General features: G+C 30.8%; 10 protein-coding genes across 10 annotated transcripts; 2 read left to right on the plus strand and 8 right to left on the minus strand.

The window, feature by feature from the left end:
• Positions 1 to 395: 395 nt before the first annotated feature.
• Positions 396 to 2,875, plus strand: cdcD (cell division cycle protein 48; the record flags this gene model as incomplete). The annotated part of the gene is made up of 2 exons (XM_020579038.1): positions 396 to 412; positions 517 to 2,875. The coding sequence occupies 2 exons, from the start codon at positions 396 to 398 to the stop codon at positions 2,873 to 2,875; spliced, it is 2,376 nt and encodes a 791-aa protein (XP_020430877.1).
• Positions 2,876 to 4,923: 2,048 nt separating this feature from the next.
• On the minus strand, positions 4,924 to 5,451 carry PPL_08215 (uncharacterized protein; the record flags this gene model as incomplete). The annotated part of the gene is made up of 3 exons (XM_020579039.1): positions 4,924 to 5,123; positions 5,204 to 5,325; positions 5,444 to 5,451. 3 exons carry the CDS (start codon positions 5,449 to 5,451, stop codon positions 4,924 to 4,926), a joined length of 330 nt encoding a protein of 109 aa, XP_020430878.1.
• A 232-nt stretch (positions 5,452 to 5,683) lies between these two features.
• PPL_08216 (uncharacterized protein) lies at positions 5,684 to 6,707 on the minus strand (the record flags this gene model as incomplete). Its single annotated transcript, XM_020579040.1, has 4 exons — positions 5,684 to 5,795; positions 5,880 to 6,119; positions 6,160 to 6,195; positions 6,685 to 6,707. 4 exons carry the CDS (start codon positions 6,705 to 6,707, stop codon positions 5,684 to 5,686), a joined length of 411 nt encoding a protein of 136 aa, XP_020430879.1.
• A 215-nt stretch (positions 6,708 to 6,922) lies between these two features.
• Positions 6,923 to 7,063, minus strand: PPL_08217 (uncharacterized protein; the record flags this gene model as incomplete). The annotated part of the gene is made up of 1 exon (XM_020579041.1): positions 6,923 to 7,063. The coding sequence occupies one exon, from the start codon at positions 7,061 to 7,063 to the stop codon at positions 6,923 to 6,925; it is 141 nt and encodes a 46-aa protein (XP_020430880.1).
• A 116-nt stretch (positions 7,064 to 7,179) lies between these two features.
• Positions 7,180 to 7,467, minus strand: PPL_08218 (uncharacterized protein; the record flags this gene model as incomplete). The annotated part of the gene is made up of 1 exon (XM_020579042.1): positions 7,180 to 7,467. The coding sequence occupies one exon, from the start codon at positions 7,465 to 7,467 to the stop codon at positions 7,180 to 7,182; it is 288 nt and encodes a 95-aa protein (XP_020430881.1).
• A 1,287-nt stretch (positions 7,468 to 8,754) lies between these two features.
• Positions 8,755 to 9,446, plus strand: PPL_08219 (uncharacterized protein; the record flags this gene model as incomplete). Its single annotated transcript, XM_020579043.1, has 2 exons — positions 8,755 to 9,213; positions 9,366 to 9,446. The coding sequence occupies 2 exons, from the start codon at positions 8,755 to 8,757 to the stop codon at positions 9,444 to 9,446; spliced, it is 540 nt and encodes a 179-aa protein (XP_020430882.1).
• An 80-nt stretch (positions 9,447 to 9,526) lies between these two features.
• Positions 9,527 to 10,351, minus strand: PPL_08220 (kelch repeat-containing protein; the record flags this gene model as incomplete). Its single annotated transcript, XM_020579044.1, has 1 exon — positions 9,527 to 10,351. The coding sequence occupies one exon, from the start codon at positions 10,349 to 10,351 to the stop codon at positions 9,527 to 9,529; it is 825 nt and encodes a 274-aa protein (XP_020430883.1).
• A 265-nt stretch (positions 10,352 to 10,616) lies between these two features.
• Positions 10,617 to 11,135, minus strand: PPL_08221 (uncharacterized protein; the record flags this gene model as incomplete). The annotated part of the gene is made up of 1 exon (XM_020579045.1): positions 10,617 to 11,135. The coding sequence occupies one exon, from the start codon at positions 11,133 to 11,135 to the stop codon at positions 10,617 to 10,619; it is 519 nt and encodes a 172-aa protein (XP_020430884.1).
• Positions 11,136 to 11,792: 657 nt separating this feature from the next.
• On the minus strand, positions 11,793 to 13,517 carry PPL_08222 (kelch repeat-containing protein; the record flags this gene model as incomplete). Its single annotated transcript, XM_020579046.1, has 1 exon — positions 11,793 to 13,517. The coding sequence occupies one exon, from the start codon at positions 13,515 to 13,517 to the stop codon at positions 11,793 to 11,795; it is 1,725 nt and encodes a 574-aa protein (XP_020430885.1).
• Positions 13,518 to 13,652: 135 nt separating this feature from the next.
• On the minus strand, positions 13,653 to 16,627 carry PPL_08223 (UPF0663 family protein; the record flags this gene model as incomplete). Its single annotated transcript, XM_020579047.1, has 7 exons — positions 13,653 to 13,678; positions 13,824 to 14,411; positions 14,670 to 14,861; positions 14,928 to 15,018; positions 15,097 to 15,288; positions 15,357 to 16,181; positions 16,439 to 16,627. 7 exons carry the CDS (start codon positions 16,625 to 16,627, stop codon positions 13,653 to 13,655), a joined length of 2,103 nt encoding a protein of 700 aa, XP_020430886.1.
• Between the last annotated feature and the right edge of the window lie 718 nt (positions 16,628 to 17,345).

Consider the following 17,345-nt stretch of genomic DNA (forward strand, 5'->3'; position numbering starts at 1 on the left):
ATTAATAATGTATGACATGTGACTATATTTGATTAAACTACAAAAAAAATGATAAATCAATAGTAACAAAGAATTAAAAAAAAAAATGTAAAAAAAATACAAAAAAAAAATAAAAAAAAATTCCAATTTAAATTGTTTGTTGAAGTTAAGTTTGTTTGATGATTCACCAAAGAAATAAGAAAACTACAACAATATTAAACCCACATAAAATAAATAAAATATAAAATTAATAAATAATAAATTAAATATTTAATAATAAACTAACAAAATTTAATTTATTAAACATTTAGATATATATTTTATTTAAAACTTTTTCTATTTTATTTTTTTAATTGTAATTTTTATTTTTTATATACATTTTTATAAAGACATATAATATATATATATATAAAACAATGGCTGATATCGAAGAGTAAGTTATCAAAAAGTTAAGATTAGATTTAGATTTAAAAAAAAAAAAAAAAAAAAAAAGTATATTAATTTCTTATTTTTTTTTTCTAAAATAATTTTTTATAGAAAAGATAATAATGTACCAATTTTGGAACGTAAAAGAGCACCAAATAGATTCTATGTAGAGGAAGCTATCAATGATGACAACTCTGTTGTCACTCTACATCCAGATACAATGACCACCTTACAATTGTTTAGAGGAGACACACTACTCATCAAGGGTAAGAAGCGTAGAGACACTGTTTGTATCGTCTTGATGGATGCCAGTGTCGATCCATCAAAGATCCGTATGAACAAGGTCGTCAGAAACAATTTGCGTGTTCGTCTCGGTGATATGGTCAGTGTTCACCAGTGTACCGACATCAAGTACGGTAAGCGTATCCATGTGTTGCCAATCGACGACACCATCGAAGGTCTCTCTGGAAACCTCTTTGATCTCTACTTGAAACCCTACTTCCTCGAAGCCTACCGTCCAGTCAGAAAGGGAGATCTCTTTTTGGTGCGTGGTGGTATGAGAGCCGTCGAGTTTAAGGTGGTCGAGTGTGACCCAGCCGAGTTTTGTATCGTCGCACCAGAGACTTTTATTCACTGTGAAGGTGATCCAGTCAAACGTGAAGATGAAGATCGTTTGGATGAAGTGGGCTATGACGACATCGGAGGAGTCAGAAAGCAGCTAGGTCAGATTCGTGAGTTGGTAGAGTTGCCATTGCGTCATCCACAGCTCTTTAAGAACATCGGTGTCAAGCCACCCAAAGGTATCCTCTTATACGGTCCACCAGGTTGCGGTAAGACTATGATTGCCAGAGCCGTCGCCAACGAGACTGGTGCATTCTTCTTCTTGATTAATGGTCCAGAGATTATGTCAAAGTTGGCCGGTGAATCAGAGTCCAACTTGAGAAAGGCCTTTGAAGAGGCCGAGAAGAACGCTCCATCGATCATCTTTATCGATGAGATTGATTCGATCGCACCAAAGAGAGAAAAGACTCAGGGTGAAGTAGAACGTCGTATCGTTTCACAGTTGTTGACTTTGATGGATGGTCTCAAATCACGTGCCCACGTCATTGTCATTGGTGCCACCAATCGTCCAAACTCTATCGATCCAGCTTTGCGTCGTTTCGGTCGTTTCGATCGTGAAATCGATATCTCTATCCCCGATGCCACCGGTCGTCTCGAAATTCTCCGTATTCACACCAAGAACATGAAGTTGGATGAATCCGTAGATCTCGAATCCATCGGTAATGAGACTCACGGTTATGTCGGTGCCGATCTTGCCGCTCTCTGCACTGAATCCGCTCTCCAGTGTATTCGTGAAAAGATGGACGTCATCGATCTCGAAGACGACACTATCTCTGCAGAGATCTTGGAATCGATGGCCGTCACTCAAGACCACTTTAGAACTGCCCTCGGTATCTCGAATCCATCGGCTCTTCGTGAGACCGTCGTCGAAGTACCAACTACCACCTGGGAGGACATTGGTGGTCTCGAGAATGTCAAGCGTGAACTCAAGGAGACCGTCCAATACCCAGTGGAACACCCAGAGAAATTCAGAAAGTTTGGTATGCAACCATCAAAGGGTGTCTTGTTCTACGGTCCACCAGGTTGCGGTAAGACCTTGTTGGCCAAAGCCATCGCCAACGAGTGTCAAGCCAACTTTATCTCTATCAAGGGTCCAGAGTTGTTGACAATGTGGTTCGGTGAGTCCGAAGCCAACGTTCGTGAGCTCTTTGACAAGGCACGTCAAGCCGCACCATGTGTATTGTTCTTTGACGAGTTGGACTCTATCGCTCGTGCCAGAGGTAGCAGCAATGGTGATGCCGGTGGTGCCGGTGATCGTGTCATCAATCAGATCCTCACAGAGATGGATGGTATGGGTGTCAAGAAGAACGTATTCATCATTGGTGCAACCAATCGTCCAGATATTATCGATCCAGCCATTCTCCGTCCAGGTCGTCTCGATCAACTCATTTACATTCCACTACCAGACTTACCATCGCGTGTCAACATCTTGAAGGCCTGTCTCAACAAGTCACCAGTCAGCAAGGATGTCGACTTGGAATTCATGGCTCAAAAGACTCACGGTTTCTCTGGTGCCGATTTGACTGCCATCTGTCAACGTGCCTGTAAGTTGGCCATTCGTGAATCGATCGAACGTGACATTGAAGACACCAGACGTCGTCAAGAAGCCGGTGACCAAATGGAAGAGGACACTGAAGATCCAGTACCAGAGATCACTCGTGAACACTTTGAAGAGGCCATGAAGTTCGCCAGAAGATCAGTATCCGACAACGATATCAGAAAATACGAAATGTTTGCTCAAACCTTGGTACAATCCCGTGGTCTCGGTAATAACTTTAAATTCCCAGATGCCGACAACAACAACCCACAAGCAAATGCTGAAGAAGTTCAAGATGATTTATTCAGATAAAAAAGATACTACAAAAATACAAAAAATTCAATCACAATTACCAATTAAATATATTATTATCAAAAAAAAAAAAAAAAAAACATATTCTTTATTTCCTATTTAATATGATTATTATGTTTGTTTTGTTTAATGATTTGTTTGAATGTTAGAGTGATTGCATGAATATTGGAAGGTTTGTTTGTTTGATTGCTTGTGGAATGTAATGGTTGTGTATTCTGCTAAATTATGTTTCTTTGTTTGGTTGTTTCAGATCTGTGTATTTGTTTGAATGAATGTTTATCTATATTTGCTTGTTTGAGTGTAAGTTGGATTTGACCAAAAATGCAGAATAAATATTAAAAAAAAATTAATTTCCTTCTATAATTTCGATTAACCCAAATGGAAGTATTCAACCCATTTACTATTGAGATATGAGTTCGAATCTCTTACGTATTTGTACCGCTTGCGGATAAATGAAAATTAAATAAATATTCATGTATTTATATTCAAATTCATATTTATATTCAAATTGATATTCATATTCAAATTCCAAATAAAATTTATCCTAATAATAACCCTCGGCTCAAAATAGAGATAAGTTCACCAACCTAAGTAATTAGTGATTATTCTGTCCAATGAAACTAAACAATCACAAGAATAAATGATATAGATCATTCAATTCCCAATTGGTGAATGAAACGAAAAGGTATAGACACACAATACTTTCTTCTAATAAAAAATACAGTCACTTCATCGGAGTGTTAGATAATACGATATATTCTCAAAAAAAATAATAATCAAAATTATTCTTTATTTGTATTATTTAAAGTTTATCTTCTAATCCTATATTGAGAGTGTGGTGATTAATTCATCTTGAACTTCTGATGGAATATTCCATTACTTATAGTAAAGGTGTAGGACATGATACTACTGTAGAGTTCGTATTTATTTATTATTAGAGCAGTTCGGCCATAGGCAGGCTGAGATGGCCATCATTTGGAATAATTAAAAAAAAAAAAATTTATTGATATTGATATTTAGAATGAATGTTTGTTGATTGTGTTTGCTTGTTTATTTGTGTTTGTATGTTAGTTAGGAATGATTGAATGGTTGTATTTGTCTTCTAGAATATGTTTATTTGTATGATAGTTGTATTGTTTAGTTATTTGAATGTTGATTGTTTGATTGTTTGATTGTTTGGTTGTATGTTGGATTTATTTGAGTATCAATGATAAACACGGAATCACGTAACCACTGCCGTTGGTCAAGCGATCAATACTCTCTTTATCTTGCCCGAAACATTAAACTCTGTGTAAAGCTATAGTGAGTAGTATGAATAATAGAATGTTAGATAGGTTCCAATCTTTGCTGATAGTTTGGTTAATTATGGTAAGAACAACGCCATGTCTGCTCAGTCAAATCAAGATCCTTCAATTTGCTGATGTCACTACCGCTACTTTAAAAGTCTGAACACATCAGTTTCATATTGTTGATATTGAGCCTGGTGTATGAAGATAAGAGCCTTCACTTTAACAACACTGTCCTTTAAGTGCACATCATCGTATTGATAAGGATAGAAAAACACATTGAAGACTGGATCATCGTGAAGCATGCCATCATAGAGTAAAATATTGTTGCCAAAGATGTGTACCTATAAAATCTAAATACGCTAGCGTATTTACATCCTATCTTTGTCAATCATCCGAGAGCTGATCACTCGATCATCTCTTGGTAATTATCCATACTAACTATTATTTATTTACTTTAACTATAATATTGGTTGGTTAGCTACTATATAGTTACAATTAAAAACTCTATTCAAATATTGTGGTTACAACTTACGAGAATGGATAAACAATATTGAATCAAAGTATCAAACAGACAAAACAATTTCGATTAAAAGAATGTTTGCTGATGAAATATTTATAATTCGATCTTAAAAGTTTAGTAATAGGAAAAAAAAATAATATCAGAGTTGTAGAAGTAAACAATAATGAATGTTAATAAATGTAATGAAATTCTTTAAAAAAAAAAAAAAAAAAAAAAAATTATATTAAATTAAATCAAATTTATGCTTTATTTGTCTTCTTTAAAGTTGGTCTTCTTTGTCTTCTCATTCTATATTCTGCGTGGTGCTTGATACATCTTGAATTACTGTTGGAATATTCTAAGATCAATGAATTACATTTCATATTACCTTCTTGATGAATACATCTTTCAGATTTAAAAAGATCAGACTCTGGATCTTCACCAGCTTCCAATGCACACTCTGTACTGCAATAGTCACCCCACTTCTTGGACAGCTACTCATATAGATAAGTTTCTTTGTGCATATCACACAGTTCTTACTCTGAGGTTGCAGTCTTCTAGCAGGTTCACTCATTCTGATTTCATCTGGATTTGGTGATGCATAGTTATCATTGTATTCTTTGGTTGGATCGAATCTCTCAATACGATGAAGAGCTTGAATTCTATAATAAATTAATTAAATCAATAAATAAATAAAATAAATAAATTAATAAATTAAATTAAATTAAACAAAATAAAATAAAATAAATAAATAAATTAATTAATAAATAAAATTAATACATACTCATTTAAAAGCTTCTTGTGCTCTGGCTTTGAAGTTGAACTTGAAGATGGATTAAGAGTTTCGTTGTGAAAAACCGTTGTTGGTATAAAGAGAGATTACAATTTCATATACTGTTAGTTCAAGTTAATCAGAGTTTAACTATTAAGTGCATATCTTGTATGACATTAAATTGCTTCTTATCTCCTCATCATCCAATAGAGCGATTGGGGTAGGAGTGTATTTCTTCTTAAATCAAATTAAGACCAAACACTTTGAATCTCTTGGGAGTTTGCTGGCAACCAACACCATTGATCTCCGACAAGTACTTTACATGAGTTGTCAAAAGAAAATATACAAAAGAAAGCAGATCTTTATCAAGATAATAATGTTTCTCCAAGAAACTACGAACCAGATGTTCACTTTGAAAAGTCAATTTACCATTGACCACTCTACAACGATACTCGCAAAACTTGGATAACAAATATTGAAATCCAACCTGATGAGCCATCGTGGTACAAGAGAATGGTACCATTAAAAGATAATTGAATACCAAACCAATGAACCAAACTCTCCTCAATCGATTGAGGTTTCAAAATGACAGAAGATGAACTTTCTATATCCTTTCCATCAGTATTGATATTTGTTGAATTGTCTATGGCAATAGTTAAACTCTGATTAAGTTGAAGTAATGATCTATGAAATTGTATTCTCTTTCTCGAGAGCTATGACATACTTTCGTCTCTGATAAAAGACATAGAGACCCTCTTTACTATTGAAGAAATCAATAAATAAAAATTAAAATTAAAAAAAAAAAAAAATTTTTTTCAAAATGTGATAACCACACCTTTCATGATGATGTATTCTAGATAAATAAGACAAAAATAACAAAAAATCACATTCAATAAATAAATTACCAAGTTGCTAGCACGATCATTATAGTATGATGAGATTACAAGTGAATTAAAAATAAAAGTTATATTAAAATGAAACAACACCCTCAGTCAAAAGAAGATCAAATTCTAGATGATTTATTCGGATAAATATTAATAAAAAAGAGAATTAAATCAATAAATTAAAACTGTGAAATTAGTTTAAAGATTAACAGATTTAGTTGATTAGTGTTTCTCCTTCATAATTGGGTTTCAAAATGATTATGATGGTTGTTTGTTAACAATGTTGAAAACATTCGAAAAACAAATCTCAAACCTCTCGATTTGAAAAATAGAATCATCGACATCAACATTTACTTCCAAACCACCTATGTTCACCAACTGTAGCCATTGATTGGTAGGTACAATTAAAATCAAAATCAAAATTAAGTTGTTCGGTTGAATTGTTGTTTGATGTGTTGATAAGTGTTGCTCCTCTTGATCTGTGTGTTGTTAGAATATATGATGATTTATTATAATAGAAGGGTATTCTTATTAATGATGATTGTGATGATTCAACAATTCTATCAAGTTTGATTGATTGTTTGATCATCAATTTCAATAAACTTAAATCGGTATTACTAATGATAATTGATATGATGACGATTGTATTGATGGTGATGTTTGACTGCTATTATTATTATTATCATTGATCTCAGTTGTTCTATTGAATTGATTGTTGTATTTATGAATGATATGATGAATCATTGTTGTGTTGTTTGATAAGTTCATCGATATTGAATGGATCATGATCATCATTGACAATGTTTGATTATTATCTGAGATGAATGATCGTAATGATTAACTCGATATTATTGATTGAATTATTGTTGTTGAAGAATATTGTTTGGTTGTATTGACACAATATCATTATTCTTATCAGCAATGTCACTACTACTACTATTCTTATTTAATTTATTATTTAAATCTATAATATTAACTATATATTTCATTCTATTTATATTATTATCTATTTGATTTATGATTGTATCTTTATCAATGATTGGTTTCTTTAATTTATGTTCTATAATGATTAGATATTGATGTAGTTGTTCAAAGTATTGTTTAATTTCATTCTCTGTTGCTGATAATGATTGATATCGAGATGACATCGTTGATGTCTATAATGATTTCCATATCGATTTAAGTGTCTTTGATAACTCAGACTCTTCTTCAAGATCATCAATACTGTTGTTATATTCTACTTGATAATTATTAACTAATATGTTATTTAATGATTGTTTAATATGATTGATATGTTGACAATGAGCAGAATGATCTAATTGTTGTTTGTAATGAGCACATAATTATTATGATGTTTGCAATCTAATGTCATTCTCTATACTGATAAATATAATAGTGTTGGAGCTATCGAATCAACTCAAAACGACCAAATTTCGTTTCATTAAAAAACATATAAATCTGAAGTTCTAGTCACACAACACATATCAGTTAAATAATAACAAAAATGATAATAAATACATATTGTCAGCCAAGGTTGCCAATATTAAATTTTTTTGATCGATCAAAAAAAAAAAAAAGATCGACTAAAAAAAAAATTTATTGAATAAATTGTTTAAATAATATTAATAGCAAGATATTATATCAACGAACAAAAAATAACCAACATGCTAGAACCTAAATATAAAATTGGTGAATCTGTGTTTGCAGGACAGCTAGAAGGTGTCGACAAAAGAACATGGTGGGATTCAATATATCAAAAGTTACTTATAAATCAGAAATAGATGATTATATAATCAGATTTCTTACTAATGGTTATGCTGTGCAACCAATCACTTTGGATAATTATATCGTTAAAATAAGTTTAGATACTATAAAACAACTGCTAATATGATAGATAAAGAGGTGATGATATGCATTGATCAATATAATATAATATAATATAATATTGCTTCTGTTTGTTGGGGATGGTTTAGTTGTTGATGTTGAATATGTTGAACCATGTTTTTTTTGTTCAAAGTTTGATTTTTAAAAATCCTAACCTGGGGTAAAATCGCCATAGAGGCACAAGTTTGTTGTTTCACCAAATACTATTTACAGCTTATAACAAACTTGAGATTTGATAAATAAAAATAGATTATCAAAACAATGTACACAAATTGCCTGAAACACCAAATTCCCACCCGATCCCGCCCAACCCCGAATTTAATCATGATCAATCTTATTTTTTTTTTTTGAAATTGTTTTTTTGAAAGATTAATTAATCTTTTAAGTTCAACCAAAACTTGAACCAATTATTTTAATTCAATAAACTATTTATCATCACTTATTATATTTTTTTACAATTATACTCTCACCTTTTTTTTTAATATTCTTTTTACTTAATTCATTATCCATATAAATTATAATATTTTATTTCACGACTATCATAAAATAAGATGTCTGTATCATCTAAACAATTCAGACAACAATCAGCCACAGAATCACGTAGTATTGATCTTAAAAATAATCCAACAAGAGATGATCAAGAATCATGCCACAAAATTCCAAATAGTATATTAAAAGAATCTTATAATAATACTACTTCACAAGCAGCTAAAAACGATATTATGGGTCATGCACATTCCACCAATAATATTTTTTATAGTACTAATAATAATCAACATTCTCAACAAGAATATAATCTTCAAAGTGATAACTATACACAAAGCTCTGTTTATGGTAAAGGTGGGCAAATAGAAAATTCATTATATAAATTACATCATACACAAGATTCAGCTGCTACAACAAATATCATGCGTACTATGATCAACAGTGGCCCAGGATATACAGAAATTGTCGCCAATCTCGATAAACGTCAATTTAATAATCCTTCAGAGAAGCAACAAATTGATATTGCAAGAAGACAACTTGGATAATAAATGAGAAGGTAAGTAAACCATAGAAAATATTAATAATAGTATAAATTACTAATTTATTTAATTTTTTTTTTTTGACTTAAATCAAAATCTATTTGATATTTGATCATCTTTACAATTTAATTAAATAGTTTTTAAATCAAAGGATTTATAAATATGCACCAAGTCCATTACCAATTATTGGTCATAGGCACAAACTCAAAACTCAATAATAAAATCAACAAATTTCAAAAGTAATAATACATCTATTTATAATAAAGTTATTTATTAAAAATTCTTCTTAAATATTAATTTAATATGGAATTGATAAAGAACCATACCAGTAGCTATGATAAGGAAGGTCAGTATGGTATGGTTCAATTTGGTCAGTTTCAATGGAATATCTAAAATTACCATAGTCTACACCACCAAATGAATAGATATAGTTTGATGTTGGTGACATTCGATGATACATGAGAAAAACATCACCTTCTTTCTCTGGTAAACTGATTAAATTAGTTGTCTGATTGGTTTCGACATTGAATCTTATGAATCGATTATTATGTTTGGAATGAATATAGAAATTTCCTTTATCGTCATAGCATGCTGTTCTAGTATTAATATCGATTTCAATATCTGTTACTGTTTGACTAGTTAGATCTAGCTTAAATAACATTCTCTTGTTGTTGAATGCCAAAGAATATAGGTTGTTATTAAAGATCATTGTTGATATTTGTCGTTTATAATGATTGCTTAGTTGATGATATCTCTCGAATATCATTGTATTGATATTGAATCTATCTATATTAAGTCTATCTTCTATATTATAAGATGTCGATTCATACCCATTAACCAAATAGATATAATCTTTACCATCGTAACATATAGATACGTAATCTCCAATCTCTATTCCTTCGATATCACCAGTATATTCAATTGATTTCGATTGAATTGAAAATTTATACCATTTCTTTCGGTTATGCCATCCACCAATGATATAGATATAATCACCAACCAGAATCATTGATTCGTATGAAGCGAAAAAACAATTCTTTATGTTCAACTCTTCTATTGTATTGTTAATTGTATCAATCAAGGATATACCTTCAGCATATGTATGGAAAATGTATGATACCATTTATCTATTAATATGGAATAAATTTAAAGTTGAAGTTCTGATTAATTTAAAAAACAACTTTGTGATCTTTAATTTTTTAATTATAATTAATAAAAAATTTTCGAAAATAAAACAAATTAATTATAATTAATATATCAGTATATTCATTATTTATAAAGTTGTTATTAGTACAAATAATAAAGATGTTAAAGTTTATGTTTGAAACTAATAATGATTTATTTAATGTATTTGGTAGTCAGTGATGAACTCTTGTTAAGTAGCGAGTTCATGAACTGGTTCTAACAACTTCATTACATTTCTTGCAAATAAATCCACCTGTAATCCACTCTACATATGGATGAGGACATTTTGCACTAGGCTTTGTTGTATTGTAATTAAATGCGGGAAGCTCTGTTTTCGTAGGAAATTCAATATGGGGTGGTAAAGATGTATTCATCTTTGTGTTTGTATTGGTATTATAATTATAATAGTTATTGATGTTGGAATTATAAATGTTATTGTTATTATGATTATTTAAATTTCTATTATTATTATTATTATTGTAGTTGTTCAGCTTGTTTATGTCACCATTGAGGTTATTGATGGAAGAGGTAATACTATTGAGAAAGTCATCGTGAGAGTTGTTGTTCATATATGGGTTGTAGTATTTGTCTTGGTACTCGTGCTTGTTGTTTTGTTCGTCGTAAACATCGAAAATTAGAGGATGTGCTGTGCTAAAGTACCAAGTTAGCTCGTTAGGCGCCAACACCTGACCTGTTAGAGTCTTACGACCTTTCTCATCCATCATCAAAACTGAAACCTTAACAAGAATTTTGTGAAACTTGTTTCTAACATTCCATTTACCAAGAACTCCATAATCAAATTTATCTTTTGTTACATCAAAATCTGTGACATCTTAACTACTTATTTAGAGATATAAAATCAAAATCTTTAATTTTCTTTAATATAATTTCTATTGTTGAAAGAATTTAAAAATAGATAGAAAAAAAAAAATAAAAATTCACAGATTTTGTTCAAGTGACACAGATCAATCAGATCAATAAGGATCCAAATTATTACAGAGTTGGCTTAAAAAAAAAAAATAAAAAAAAAAATTTGTAAATTATAATTAATATCTATGTGTATGGTATAATTCAATAATATTATTAATATGTATTTTTGAATAGTATAAGTACAACAACTAGCGTGTTTATAAAAATAGGTTGAATCAATAACTACATTAATCGTATTTGTTGAAATTTGTTAAATAATAGAGATAGTTAAAAAGTCAGACAAAGATGTATATTTTTTAAACCTTGCCAGTTTCGTTTGTAAAATTAAATTATTAGTTAATTATTTTATTTAATGATTGTTAGTTAACGTTAAGGAGCTATTATTTTGCTCTACTATCGATACCAACGCTTTACTTGATTCTCTTAATTTTTTGTAATTTTGTATTTATCTAATATTGTATTGATGTAGATGCACACCATTCTCTATCGAATTTATCATCCTCCAAGAATGATTTCCAATCATCGTCTTCGACTGAATATTTGAAATTGCCTTGTCTAACACCACCAAATGAATAGATAAAGCTTGATGTTGGTGATTCTTGGTGATATATTAAAAATAGACATTCATTTTCCTTAGGAATAGGCTCGAGATTGGATGATTGTTTACTTTCTACATTGTATTTGATCAATCGTTTGGTGACTTCATCGTATATAAAGAAATTTCCATTGTTATCATGGCATGATCTGAATGGTGCAATGTCAATTTGATGATTTGTTATTGTGCTATTTACCAAATCCAACTTTAATATATTATTTTCTTTATATGATATTGAATATAAGGAACCTTTGAAGATCATCGCTGATATTTGATCATCATATTCATCTGGTAATTGATAATATCTTTCAAATGTCATTGTATTGATGTTGAATCGATCGATTTTAACTTTAGGAAAATCAATAACCAAATAGATATGATCTTGACCATCATAACAAACCGGAAAATACCTATCACCTTTGATTCCTTTGAAATCCCCAATATGTTCAATTGATTTCGATTTCATTGAGAATTTCATCCATTTCTTTGGATTGTCGGAACCACCGAATACATAGATATATTCACCAATTGAAACAATTGATTGGTATGTATTATAAAAATCATAATTTAAATCTAATTGTTCGATTGAATTGTTATTTGATGTGTTGATAAGTGTTGCTCCTCTTGATCTATGTGTTGTGAAAATGTATGAAGATTTATTATCATCGTTGTTTGTTGTTAATAATGATGATTCCACGACTCTATTAAGTTTGATTGATCTATTGATAATTGAATTCAATTGATTGAAATCAGGTTGTTTGATTTTTAATTTGTATGATAATGATTGTATTGATGATGTTTTATTGTTATTATTATTATTATCATTGATTTCAGTTGTCATATTGAATTGATTGTTGTATTTATGAATGATATCCAATAATAATGATGATGAATCATTGTTGTATTGTTTGATAAGTTCATCGATATTGAATGGATCATGATCATCATTGAACAATGTTTGATTATTATCTGAGATGAATGTTTCTAATGATGAACTTGAGATGATTGATTTCATTATTGTTGTTGTTGAATATTGTTCGGTTGTATCTTCTGTTATTGACTGACTATCATCATTATTATCAATACTGTTATATTCTAATTTATTATTTAATTTATTATTTAAATTTATAATATTAACTATATATTTCAATTGATTTATATTGCTATCTATTTGATTAATGATTGTATCATTATCATTAATGATTGGTCCCCTTAGTTTATGTTCCTCAATTACAAGATATTGATGTAATTGTTCAAAATGTTGTTTGATTTCATCTTCTGTTGCTGATAATGATTGATATAGAGATGTTGATGTCTTTAATGTTTCCCAAATCGCTTTAAGATGTAAATTGTCTTTATTATTAACATTATAACTATTGTTGTTATTTTTACTATTATCTGATTCTGATAAATTCAAATTATTTAAATAATGTCTGATATTATCGATATGATCGTATTGTTGAACATGATCTGGGTGGTCATTATTGTGATTTATTGTACATCTTGAGCACATGAGTTCATTACAAGCAAAACACACAAACTCATGTGATCTTGTATGCTCTGCACAATGATTTTTCATGTTATATTATTATCATTAATACTAATAAAATCTAAATCACTTATTACTTCTTTCATTAAAAAAATGGTTTTTCCAACCCAAAAATTCCATTGCACAACCCGAAGTTCGGTGTAACACATTATGAAGAATAAAAATTTAAGATGATTGAGCATGATACAATACTTTGTTAAATATTTACATATACTGCTTTTGTTTATTCGATTCATTTTATTTTTTTTGATTGATTGGTTTAATGCTTGACTTGGAAAAGTTTGATGTTGGTGTGTTGGAAAAGTGGGGGTGAGTGATTCTCAAGGTAGATGATACACCACATGTAAGCAATAAACCATGATTTTGTAATAGGGTTTGCATGATACTTTCTTGTCATAATTGGTCCAGCGGCAGGGAACAAACCGACTGTAGTTGAAATCTTGAGGTACTCCATGATCTTTTGCTCATCAGATCCAGATCCAGTGCAAAGTCTCTGAATTTGTGGAGATAGATTTGTGATTACTTTGAGAATGTTCTCTAGTGGTAAATTCTTTTTAACCGATTGAAGCCATTCATCTGTTGGAATCCAAACTTGTTTTTGTGTAACTGTATCAACTACTTGTTGTTGTTGTTGTTGTTGTTGTGGTTGTTGTTCTCTTGGTGATAATTTCTGCTCCTCTTGTTGTTGTTGTTGTTTTGGAGTAGTATCTAAGGGAGGTGGTTCTTCTCTGTGAATATGTTCAGTTGAACTCTTTTGTGATTCCTTTGGTGGTTCGTTTTGGTGTGATGTTGATGACGATGATGACGAAGACTCCAAGTTCATTTGTTGCAACTGAGAGTCAACTTCAGAGATGGACGATTTCTCATCGGTTGGTGTTTGGTCAGATGGCATTGGTTTGACTGAACTACTGATCTTTAGATATGCTAGTTTGGAGAATTGGTTCTGGCATCTGAGGATGGCATAGAGCAGTCGGGTGTTACTCTCGTATTGGTGTTGCAGGAGATTGTTGAATGTCTCCAGCAAGAGATGTACATAACGATGGTTATGGTTGTTGGCAAAGAGGAATCTTGGCGACGAGAGATACTCAAACAACTTCATCATCTTGACACAGGTGATCATCGAGAGGTTCTTCATGTACGGTGAAAGATTCGACAACACTGTGAGAATACACTCAAAGATACTCTCTAGCTTATCGTTGTTATCCATCAACAGTCGATACATGACGATAATGAGGAAGTCAGAGTATCCACTTGGCTTTGGAATATCAATCACTATATGACCGTTGAAAGGCTTGTTCAAAGAGATTGCAAAATCTCTTTCACCCGACAATACCAATAAAATGAATGTTCCAATTTGAACCAATCCATGAGTTGCTATAGTTAAATAAATATTAATATTATATTGATTTTGATTCTATGATAATTAATAATTATACATACTTTGACTTCTTCTACCTTCATCCATATATTGTAATAATGAAACTAAAAATTGTGGAGAACTTGGATTGGTAGTTACAAAGTTTAAGAAATCCTAAATTATTAATAGTAAAAGAATTGTTAGTTAAAGATCTTTAACATCTCCTACTTTAAACTTCTTTTAAGTACTTACATGATTGATTGATATCATTCTCCAAAAAGTAATTAATAGATCTTGATGTAATTCTATCTTTTTGGTGGAATGAGGTAAACGAGTATGAGATGCCATCAAAGGTAATCCCAAAATTCTCTCGAAATGAGTAAAGAAGAATCCAAAATCTCTTGTTCTCTTTAAATTCTTTAAGAAATTTATAAATTTGTTTGGCTATATAAAAACAAAAAAGGATTATTAGTATTTGTTTAAAAAATTTGGTTGGTGAATAATAAGCTTACAGATTCTGTTGTTTGTGATGGAGATGTACCTGGTTGTGGTGGATCATAACTGATGAGTACGTTTAGGATTTGTATGCAGAGTTTGGCAACTGGTTCTTGATCGTCGGCAAACATCAGATGGTTATAGGGCACTCCCCAACCGACTGGATCATAGGTACAGAATGTGTTGATCAACGAGTAGAGCAGTGTCTCGGTGTAGTAGTCTTGAGTGTGAGTGAGCCAATCGAGCCATTTCGATCGGAAATTGTAGGATTGCTCTTGATTGGTATAGAGTTGCTCTGAGAGACACGCAAGAATACACTGCAACACTGCCATACGATTGAGCCAATATGCTTTGGCAGCACCACTCTTTACGGTCTCTGCTCCGAATCCCGCTTGCCATGCCAGCTCATTTGGCAGTTGCTCTGGGAACAACTCACGTAACTGAGCAGTGGGTGTTTGGAAAGCTGCAGCATCCAAAGTATATCCTGGATGGAAGAGGAGATCCAACAATACTTCCATCAACTTTATAGCCAACGGAGTGGAATCGACTTGATTACTAAGTGATGGTTGTGTCTTGTCTTGTTGTTGTAATGGTTGTAATGGTTGTGATGCTTCATCTTTAATTTCACCAGTGGTAGTAGTAGTTGTTGTTGTTGTAGAGGTTGGAATCAAATGTGTTTCATCTAATTTTGGTTGTGGTAAACTATTAGCAGTTGATTCAGCTGTTGTTGTTGTTGTTGATGTTGATGATGATTCCTGATTGTCTTGGCTGTTGGTTGTTGTTGTTGTAGGTGTGATTGAAGGTGGTAATGAATGTGATCTTGCAGAAGGTATGATCTTATTCTGCCAAAATATCAATTCACAGAAATCCTTTTGTGAACAATCCAAAACAAACGGTATAATTCTACAGAGATAATTAAGCGAGACATTAACTCTCTGGAAGTCAGCGGCAGTATTCTTTCCTCTCTGTGAACCTTTTATCAATGCTAAATATTCTATTAACTTTAAAGTGTTGTAGTAGGTAAAAATATAAATGCCACAAAAACAACAATTATTAATATATATAAAAATTAACTAATCAAAATAAATAAATTACATACTTTTCTAACGAGTATTGATAGGTTATCAGGTTGATGATCACGTATTGATTTGATGACCGTGATGACGGTATCTTCATCCAGTGTCTGTGTGAGTACGACTTGCCATAGCTCATCATCTTGACCAACCGATTGTTGTTGAAGTGTATCGATTGCTTTTAAATAAACTTCTCTTGATGCTCCTTGACCCATCTTTTTTTTTTCAAACTATATTGTTTATTCTACACTTTTTTATATTTACTTTTTTTTTTTTTTTAACGACCAAGTTTGATTTAATTTATTTTTGTTTTATTATTTTAAAAAACAAAACAAATAAATACAATTATTATTTTATTATCTATCTATGTCAATAAAGAAAAAAAAAAACAAAAAATTATAATCATACACACACACTCTATGAATATGATTCACACCAACAATATTAAATTAAAAAAATAATAAACAACTTCATATGCCAATTTAGGGTTTGTTGACTTTTGTTTATTTTTTTTCTTTTTTTTTTTTCTTTTTTATAATGCATCATCGTCTTTAACACCCAGGTTCACCACGTTGTTGTGAAAAAAGTCAATAAATTTTTTTTTATTATTAATTTTATTCTTTTCTTTGCGAGACAAAATTAATATGTAGACATGTCAAGTGATGAGTCACCCTTTATCTCCAACTATAACAATGAAAAAAAAAATAAATGAAAATAGTAATCAAATATTAAGGTTTCATTTTACTTTTATTTTAAATACAAAAGATAACAATTAAATTAATTAGATAAGATTTACATGATAGGATCTTCATGTGTGGGTGTAAAGATTATTATATCAATCGCGATGTAATCTAATTGGTTGTGCGATCGGATTTTCATTTTAATGAATTTTTTTTTATATAATTTTAAAATTAAATGGGGCTGAAACAAAAA

Source organism: Heterostelium album (genome assembly GCF_000004825.1).
Source record: "Heterostelium album PN500 unplaced genomic scaffold PPL_scaffold8, whole genome shotgun sequence".
NCBI classification, from domain to species: Eukaryota; Evosea; class Eumycetozoa; order Acytosteliales; family Acytosteliaceae; genus Heterostelium; species Heterostelium album.